Genomic DNA, 10676 nt, shown 5'->3' with positions numbered 1-10676 from the left:
GCACGCACCACTTTTCCGTTATCTCTTTTTTTAAATTTTATGAAATTTAAAAAAATGAAAGTTTTTATTTTTTACTTCACCAATTTGGACTATTTTATGTATGTCCATTACATGAAATCCAAATTAAAATCAATTTAAATGACAGGTTGTAATGCAACAAAATAGTAAAAACACCAAGGGGGATGAATACTTTTGCATGGCACTGTATAGGAAAACAAAATAACAAAAAAATGGATAATTATACAGTACATTCTGTGCTACAAATGACTTGTATGTCCAAGACCGCTGTGGGATATGTAGGTCTTCGACTGAAAACATAAGATGGCAGTTTTGAACAAGGCACTTCTGGAGTTGAATATAAAACCATGAATTGTCTTCTTCAGTTAAATGCAGTTTGATGCTCCAGAACCTCCAAATAATCTGGCTCGGTGTGTAGGTTAGCTTTGAGTTCAAAGTACTCATTTTGCATTTGTTCCACCATGACCTTCCGCGGTCTCGACAACATAATAGTCTCCATTAATTTCAGTTCCTCGTGGTGTCCTGATCCTGGGACCTGCATCTCTACCGTTGGTTGCAGCTGGGACATGTTTTTCCGGAGGTATTCAGTAATTCCGAGCTGCTGCAGCTCCCTAACCCTCTCCCTCTCTAGTATGTTTTTATAGAGGGAGCTCGCATCTCCGAGTGTTACGAACTCAGTTGGGCAGTCGGACGTCACAGCTCTGAACTTCAAATTAGAGCCTGTGAGAGGGGAAGTATTCTCTGTCTCCATGATGCTACGACAGATGTGCTTTGGTTCGTCCAGTTCATTGAGGTCGGACTCATATTCTTTATGCTGAGTGCAGTAGGTGGGGTTGCGGCAGATCTGGAYGATGGGGCTGTGTGAGCGCTCGTCGTACASGGTGCTTCCGGTCCTCTGCSCCAGTGTGTGGTGTGTGGTTTTCTGGCCGTACATGCTGTATTGCAGGTGGATGGGGCTGCTGCTCTCCCGCGGCTGCTCCTCCGCCTGTTTCTTCTTCACCCTCCTTCGCCGTCTGTGCACGAGGAAAACCACGATCCCCGCCGAACAGAAGATGACCATGAGGAAGGTGACGAGCAAGCTAAGGATCAGAACGGAGAGTGGAACTGAGTCTGTGATGGAGCTGAAGAAACCGCTCCTAGTGCCGTCAGTCGCCACTGTGGTTGTCGCGCTCTCGTCCACGTCCGTGGGCAAGGAGTAGGTCACTAGGCCGGGGCACAGCAACTCGTTTCTGAGGGCTCTCAGCTCAGCCTTCGCCACTTTTCTCGGTGTGTGACACAAAATGGAGCCTACGACTGTGTCCTTCCTCAGCTTCTCAACCCACTGTTTGAGACTGACTAAGTCACAGCTGCAGTCCCAGGGGTTGTCCTCTAAATAAATCTGCTCTAAAGAGTCAAGCTGGTCCAGCACGTTGCTAACAGGCAGGTGCATGAGCAGATTTTTTCTYAGGTTCAGTTTGGTGAGGGGCAYRTTGCGAAATATCTGCAATGGGAGACTAGTCAGCAGATTGTTATTCAAAGACAAGAGTTTGAGATTTGGCAAAGGATTAAAAGCTCCTGGAACAATTTCTYTGATAATGTTATATTCCAAATATAGGTATTCAAGGTTGTGGAGTCCAATGAACATGGTYGCGGAAAGGGTTTCAATTCTGTTGCCRTTGAGATAAAGTTTTTTCAAATTGCTTAAGCTGAGAAAARTTTCATTGTCAATGTAATCRATTCGATTGTTGGCTAAATTCAATAACTCCAAACCRTCATATGTGACMAAGTCATATTTCAACAGTCTCTGAATCATRTTTCCTGTGAGCACCAGCTTGGTRGGGCTTTGCYCAAGTATTCCAATATCTGAAATCCGTTGAATYCCTCTGTCCTGACAATGCATTAAAAACCCAGCCACAGGGTGACTGTGACAAGAACAGTGKTCCACACAAGGACTCCCTGGAACATAAGCAGGTGTCGGAATCTTTRCGTCRTCCTTGGCGYCCTCYAACTTCGGAATCTCTGCCACTTTGGAAGACGGAGTGACCACCATGTCCAGTGACTTGGAAGGCTCCTCTAAGTTGATATCRGCGTGAGARGGGCAGAGAACATCCCGTTTGATTTTGGCYAGGATGGTGCCCCTGAGSTGKTGGGGGCTGCTGCAGACCACCTCCCCAATGGCCGACTGGGCCCGCATGTTCTCCATCCAGATCTTCAGGTGAAGGATCTCACAATCGCACATCCAGTCGTTGTCCTCCAGAAGAAGCTCCATGATCCGCCCAATGTGCTCCAGGAAGCCAACRTAAGGCAGGGTCTGTAACTGGTTCCCCCGCAGGTCCAAGTGGGTGAGCGGAACAAACCGGAAAATATTGCTGGGAAGAAACTCGATGRCGTTGTCGTTGAGGATCAGAACTTTGAGGCGGATGAGTTTGCTGAATGCCCCCGGCTCGACCACRCGGATGAAGTTTGTGTCCGCCTGGAGAAACTCCAAATTTACCAAGCCGTGAAAAGTGTCTTCCTTCAACATGACCAGGAAATTACTGTTGATGTGGAGCTTCTTCAAGGAGCCCAGTGCACTAAAGACSCCAGGTTCAAGCTCTTGTATGCTATTAGCCCCGAGATGAAGTGAAACGGCATTCTTTAAAYCTTCCAAGTCTTCTGCMYGCAACTCCACCAAGTCRTTTTTGTACAGATTGAGGTGGAAAGGTAGAGCTGACGGCACTTTGATTTGGGAGATCTTGCTGATATTTCTCTCCTCACAGTTAAGATACAGGATGCCATCTTTTTCTTCACAAGAACACAATGAGTCACAGGATTCACTCAGAAATGCCTTGGGGGCTGGATGTTGGAAACAAGCAGCAGTGAAAAATGAGCAAAGGAAAACGTGCGGGGTAGCATTTTCTTGTCCGTTGTATCTGCAAAACTAAAGAAGAAGGACAGAGGAGGGAGGGAAGAGAGGGAGAGAAAGATGTTACCAAAATGTAATGAACTTGGAAAACAACATAAAATCATAATCACAAGTATTTGTTTACATATTTTTGCTAATAGTGTCTTAACTACTTTGATTATTCATTTACATTACAGTCATTTAGCAGACGCTCTTATCCAGAGCGACTTACAAATTGGAAAGTTCATACATATTCATCCTGGTCCCCCCGTGGGGAATGAACCCCAACCCTGGCGTTGCAAGCCCATGCTCTACCAACTGAGCCACACGGACCACACGGGATTATCAGTCCCTTTAGACAGACAATAAAGCTGGTCTCCTATTATAGAAATACACTGACCCATTCTTTCCGACTGTGCATCTACTTTTATTCTGGTCATACAATCAATGCAATTTTCACAGTATAGAAATGAACTTGAAACTGAATACACAATGAACTTTAATATTAATTATGCATTGATGTATTATATGCATGAAGGGAGCATACAGTTATCTTTGAAGGAATGTGAGGAATTCATATTCTTTAAAAACGCACGGCCTAGTGAACATTGGAATCTTGTTTACATGGCCACAATACTCTATACAAGGTAATGTAAGAAACTTCATCTGTTTAAATACACACTTGGGTATGGCCTAGAATAGATTTGACCCATGTTTTTAACCCAAGAAGAGGGCGTCAATAAAATATATATTTTTCCTCAAATGAGCAAACATGTATTTTCTCACCCACGCGATTTTCTTTTCGGAATTTCTCACACAGCAATGTGTGATCATCACGCGAAGCAGTGCTATTTCATTGATTCTCCTAGATACCGAACTAGCTTGATATTGTAGGTTGGTGTATGGTGCGGTGTGACGGGCCTCACACTGTGGATGAAGCGCTGCACTGCATTGGTGGAAGAAAAAAATGACACCGATCAAAGACTGAAAGCTTTATCACTAAATGCTTTATGTGGAATGGGGTAAGATTTTTACAAGATAAAAAAATTAAATATATACTATTGAAAAGTGACTGGGTATTTATACAATGGATGCAACAGGGTAGGAGAGTGGAAAAAAACAGCCCACATCTATTTTCAGAATCAAATGTGTATAGCTTGTGGCGAAGCAACTACACAGATCCATTGGAGGCCAGTGAAGCCTTATAATGCCTTCTCATGCATGTAAGCAAGGCCAACTCATCACCAAGCAGTTACTCTGCTAGTAGGAGGTAAAAAAAAATAATACTGGGAAACGGTGCACTCTGAACGAAAGAAAAAGAGCGAGAAACCTCGGAAATAAACATGTATCACTCGTCCCTGTGGCCTTGTAATATACACAATGATCCTTGCTCCATATATCGCCAGACAAATAGGTCATCTCACACTGTTTGCTCTATGTGCTTCATATTGCTCTCAAGTGCAATCTGTTAGGCAGAGTGCTCGCGCCAAAATGGGGGTTCCCGCTTGATGGTTCCATAGCACCCTTATCCTGCATCACTGATGGTGTTTTAACACAACTGCAGCAGGTACCTACGGTTAAGGGTGTTGGGCCAGTAACCAGAAGGTAGTTGGTTCGAATCCCTGAGCTGACTAGGTGAAAATCTGTCAAAGTGTCGTTGAGCAAGGCACTTAACCCTAATTGCCTGTAGTCGCTGTAGATAAGCGTGTCTGCTAAATGACTCAAATGTAAATGTCACAGTGGTGTGGAATATTCACAATGTAGCATATCAACCCTGTTATTAAGTCATAGCAACTCATAGCTTTCGGATAATACAGCTATTGCTGTTTGAGACCATTGTTTGTCCATTTAAATTGATTTGCGGTGACTGATGCTCCTAATACGTCTCCTCTGGCCGAGCAGAGCAGTTTACATGGCACTGATATAGCCTTGTAGACTCATCCTCGTAAAGGGATGACATACATGCTAAAGCGTTAATCATTATCTCATATGCTGCTCTTTTCTGCCTCTAAGCATTGTAGATGCAGGATACAAACGCTACTGCTACTTCTATGGCTACACTCCCGCTACTGTTACTTCTACTGCTACTGCTACTGCTACCACTACTTCTAGTGCTACTTCTACTAATACCACCATCAACAACACTAACAAGACTACTATTGTATCCCTAAGTGTACAAAACATGCTCTTTCCATGACAGACTGACCAGGTGAATCCAGGTGAAAGCTATGATACCTTATTGTTGTCATCTGTTATCCACTTCAATCAGTGTAGATGAAGGGGAAGAACAGGTTAACTTCTCTAGGTAGGGGGCAGCATTCGAATTTTGGATGAAATGCATGCCAAATTAAACAGCCTGTTTCTTGGCCAGAAGATATGATATGCATATAACTGGTAGATTCGGATAGAAAACACTCTAAGGTTTCCAAACTGTTAAAATAGTGTCTGTGAGTTTAACAGAACTGATTTGGCAGGCGAAAACCTGAGAAAAATCCATTCAGAAAGTAGTTTCTTTTTGGTTTGTAGTTTTCTATTCAATGCCATTGTAACGATCTTCGTCGGGTGAAAGAGAGGAGGACCAAGATGAAGCGTGGAGAGTATTCATTTTAATAGAATTATTGAAAAAAAAAAAAAAAAAACAACAACTAAAAAACCGACGACAAAACAGTCTCGTAACGTGAACACAGAAACACGTAACAGGAACAATAACCCATAATACAAAACAGGCTACCTAAATATGGCTCCCAATCAGAGACACCTGCCTCTGATTGAGAACCATATCAGGCCAAACACATGAAATAGACAAACTAGACAAACAACATAAAATTCCCACTCATATCACACCCTGCAAAACAAAAATAGAAACATACAAAACAAACTATGGTCAGGGCGTGACAGCCATTACAGTACCTTCTGAATTTTTATAATGAGTATTTCTGTATTTGAATTTGGCACCCAGCAGTTTCACTGGCTGTTGAAGTGGTGGGACGCTACCGTCTCACGTGCCCAAGAGAGGTTAAAGAAGGATTTTTAACCCTTGAGACAATTGAGACATGGATTGTGGAGTGCCTTTGAACCGCGTATGGTAGTAGGTGCCAGGCGCACCCATTTGAGTGTGTAAGAACTGCAGCGCTGCTGGTTTTTCATGCTCAACAGCTCCCCGTGTGTATCAAGAATGGTCCACCTCCCAAAGGATATCCAGCCAACTGACACAACAGTGGGAAGCATTGGAGTCAACATGGGCCAGGATCCCTGTGGAACGCTTTCAACATCTTGTAGAGTCCATGCCCCAACGATTGAGGCTGTTCTGAGGGCAAAAGGGGTGCAACTCATATTAGGAAGGTGTTCCTACTGTTTTTGCACTCAGTGTATAATTATGGGTGGTTAAGAAAGGCTTCAGTATTTCACATCGTTTTTAATAATGGAATGGCCAAGATGTGTCTTTATCACTATCACAGAGGCTTTGACTTTCACAGAAATATCCCATATATTCCACATTTTGGCATTTCTTCCAGAGCAGGTGGTCTTCCACAGCAATGTCATCATTATACAACCAAACACTGATGCCCCACCACAGCATTGATAACGGACACACAGCGGCTGAGCGATAGCAGGTCCATGATGTTCCATCACGTCAGCTGCGAACCCAGCTCCACTCAGGCGGCCAATCTTACAGACACAAAACACAACACACACACACACACACCACACACACACAACACACACACACACACACACACACAACACACACACACACAACACACACACCACACACACACACACACACCACAACACACACAGACACACACACATACACACACACAGCTGATCCCCCGATGATATAGCTATAATTGGCGCCTGATCGATAAACGCCACCGTGCACACCACAATAAACAATGCAGCACATACCTTTTCAGTGTGCTCGGCTGGTGGGCCCCTCCTCGTTGATAGCGAGCATATGCGTGATAGGCTAATAATAGCAGCACGACGGGGGGGGGGGAACCCAGTTCCCCTAGTAAAGACGATTTAGCAGGCATGCATTTCAAAAGGATATGTTTAACTAATTTGGTGCAATTGTTTTTCATAAGGATTATCAGTCAGATGTACCAAGTGACTTTAAATATGTTTTGCAAGAAAGACATCTGCAGATGTGCGAAGCATTGTCACAATCAAGGCACTTGGCTCTGCAGTAATGTAAAACAGTACACTGCAGAATCTGGACCAAAGGAATACCCCTCCCTTACTCCCTAGTTAGACCAGAAATGTATTATTATTCTGTTTTAAAGGAGACATTGGATGAGGCCATTTGAGAATATCACACACACTGACAGAAGCAGTCATTGGATTATATAGGGCCCATGATTTGTTTAAGAGTTGTCTTTACTCAAGTCATTAAGGTAAAAGGAAGAGAATCTTCCATAATAGCACTGAGCTGCATGACCAAAACCACAGACATGCCCAAACCTGGGAGATCTTGTAAAACTCGTCAACTTTAAATGACTCATGATAAATAACTTTGACAAGTGACTATCCTTCCTCACCACACAAAGTAGTGACAGTAAAAGTCTCAACAGCACATCTTGTTCTCTACAGAAGCATCATCCAAAATGACGTGATGTTGAAATATCCTAACGTAGCCAAGTCGTTTTCATCTGTGTAGATCCATTACACAAGCCAAGATTAGAACACTTAAACCCAACCCAAAACAAAAGGCTGTGATTTCAGTATAATCACTTTATACAACATAAACATGACATTTTCAAGTCACATACACCACCGTGCCAGTTTCAAATCAACACCATGATTCAAATGGCCCCTCTGGATAGATAAGTGGTGTTCGTTTATGATTATGTATTTCTGCATGGTGTATGGTATTGGCTTTGTGTATTGACATACACACCGAGTGGACAAAGCATTAAGGACACCTGCTCTTTCCATGACATAGACTGACCAGATGAAAGCTATGATCCCTTATTGATGTCACTTGTTAAATCCACTTCATTCAGTGTAGATGAAGGGGAGGAGACAGGTTAAAGAAGGATTTTTAAGACTTGAGACAATTGAGACATGGATTGTGTATATGTGCCATTCAGAGGGTGAATGGGCAAGACAAAATATTTAAGTGCCTTTGCACGAGTATGGTAGTCGGTGCCAAGCATTGGAGTCAACATGGTCCAGCATCCCTGTGGAACGCTTTCGACACCTTGTAGAGTGTAGAGTATATGCCCCCAATGAATTGAGGCGGTTCTAAGGGCAAAAGGGGGCACAACTCAATATTAGGAAGGTCTTCCTAATGTTTGGCATACTCAGTGTATGTTCACCATTTGCAATATGACCTCTAATTGCTTATTTAGTTATATTATGGAGCCATAGTGTTGAAAGCTAAGGACCACAGTGTCTCTATACAGACGTAGCTTAGCCAGCAGACTGGAGGCTAGACTAGGGGTTGTTACTGCTGCACACCGGATGCTACGCTCATGGCTGAAGGACTCTAGGGGAGGCAAGGCAGAGAAACTCAATTCGAGAGCCATGAGAGCAAATTAGGAGCTTCTGCATACGGTATTGTGCAGCACATGAATATGCACCCGGTGGAGGACCTCTGCGCAATGTTCCCAGGCCAATTAATGGAAGGACAGTTCCCTATTCCAGTGTATTGGAAGTGATGTGCTTGCCCTACAGGGAAACCACTACTCCCACATACATCTATAGAGACGTCACCATGGTCCTCAGTCCCACAGTCCACGGATGATATTTACATTCGATCACTCAAGACTGACGAAAGGTCACTCACTCTCTGTCCCATTGCAACTATTTCATAAGGTCTGCATTTGTGTGTGTTTGTTTGTTTGTTTCCTGTTCTCGGGGGGGGGGGGGGGGGGGATTAATAAATAAATTATTAATAAATTAATTTATTAATAAATTAATAAATACTCAATGACTTGCCTAATCAGGAATACAGTTAGTGGGTGTTCACGGGTGAACACTCCAAATGGGAATTTACATGATCCTACCAGAGCAGGAATACAATCTAGCACAATAACCATATATTGTAACCATGTTCTTCATGTTTTAAGTTAGATTTCAATGCACAGTGAGTGCATAAATGTGATGACCAACTCAACTTGGTCATCCTTTAGCTCAAAGACCATGCACTTACATGGAATCCATAGTCACATTTTATTCTGTTCTATTTTGTTCCCAATGTATAATATTATTCTACGCATATGACTAAAATGTCATTAATTTAAAACCTAGGCCTGTGTAATTTATTTGACACATTTTCAAACAATATTCCATCTGCAGTTACAGTGCACAGCTTAGTAATTGCATTCTGGTTGCATGGAGGTACCTTCCATGTTAGAACGATGTTATAAATGCCCCCATTTATGTGGTAGCCTAATTTAACTGATTTACACACAAAACATGTTGAAATTAGAACGTATGCACAAATACATTTTGAGTCAAGCTGGTTAAGACTAGTGTGTGCTATTATGACCAATAGAAATCGCTCGGGAACATTTTAGGTGAGCATATGCTGAATCATGTTACATGTTCCAAGGACGATTGTAGTAGGATAAATCAATGCGTTGCTGGAGATTTGCAGTACGTGCAGCTGAATTATATGCATGGCGGTGCGCCAGGTGCGCGTAAAATACCTGAATGTGTCTGTCGACCCAGGTGTAATGTTACTTTAGCAATTTTATTTCGACTAATTCAACTGCCCTCACAAACGAAATAATTATTGAATCAGACAATCCAATTGTTGAAGTTATGTCTTTCCAACTGCAATCTCTAAAAACACAAGCGCTTTGGCCAGAACACTTCCAGACGTTTAGATACCAATACAATAAAAATCGATATATCTGTAGGTTATTTGGAGGAAAGCGAGCTCCCAGCGTCAGCTCCAGCTAGTCCGAACAAACCTCGACATATCGAACGGACACCTGGATACCACACAAGATAGACGCAGGAAGTTAAAGTGACTATATGTCTTACCAGTCTAAAGAAAGGTTGGCAACAAACTAATTTGAGAAAGTAACGCATTTATTACAGTTGTGAGACTTCTCGTTCGGATGATATGATAGGCTACTTACCCGTTGTGCAGAGTGAGAAAGACTGTGGCTAATCCAAAGGATGCTTGGGTTAGAGAGGTTGATCCATGTGGAGACGTCAGGATGCGAAGCATCAAAAGTCCCCTCAAACCGTTTATTTAAATTTTACAGCATCTTCTTTAGAGAATAGGCTAGGCATACTGGTGTAAATAACGTTTACTTTTGTCACCTCTTGTTTTAGTACTAGACTGTCGGCGTTTACAATGCCGATATTTCCGTGATATTGCAAAGTGTTCAACCCGACACGACCCGTCCGAGGCAATTGTGGGATGTGTTGGCCTTTCCAATTTATCTTTGATTAATTAATTAATTCATGTAGATCCTTATTATTCTCCCTGGTCCATCCTCTCTGTTAACTTCTTCTGATAAGTTACCAGCCACTGAAGGGTGAGTGTAACTGTAGAGCCTTTTTGGAATACTGTTCCTTAGAATTTGCATGCTTTTGAGCCGTGTAAAGCTCCGAAGTATTGTAGTTGTTCTGGGCTCCTCCCCCCCGAGACTCACTGACTTTTATGGCATTGAATGGCGTTGTGGAACGCGTTTAGGAGATCAGTATCTGGTTCTGAATGTCAGGTTGCCCACAGTAGCCCTACGAATGTTGATATAATATAATTATTTCGAATGTGTATATATAGATTCATTAGAGATTCATCTGCATCTGTAATGTCACTTATTGATCTGCT

The 10676-nt window shown here is 42.7% G+C and overlaps 1 protein-coding gene across 1 annotated transcript; it reads right to left on the bottom strand.

The window, feature by feature from the left end:
* Positions 1-285: 285 nt before the first annotated feature.
* On the bottom strand, positions 286-10462 carry LOC111970894 (SLIT and NTRK-like protein 6). Its single transcript, XM_070445921.1, has 2 exons — positions 9976-10462; positions 286-2909 (listed from the first exon to the last, which is right to left on the bottom strand). Exons 1-2 carry the CDS (start codon positions 10065-10067, stop codon positions 380-382), a joined length of 2622 nt encoding a protein of 873 aa, XP_070302022.1. The 5' UTR covers positions 10068-10462; the 3' UTR covers positions 286-379.
* Between the last annotated feature and the right edge of the window lie 214 nt (positions 10463-10676).

The sequence above is a fragment of the Salvelinus sp. IW2-2015 genome, linkage group LG12 (assembly GCF_002910315.2).
Source record: "Salvelinus sp. IW2-2015 linkage group LG12, ASM291031v2, whole genome shotgun sequence".
NCBI classification, from domain to species: domain Eukaryota; kingdom Metazoa; phylum Chordata; class Actinopteri; order Salmoniformes; family Salmonidae; genus Salvelinus; species Salvelinus sp. IW2-2015.
This window is presented reverse-complemented; position numbering and strand designations above follow the sequence as displayed.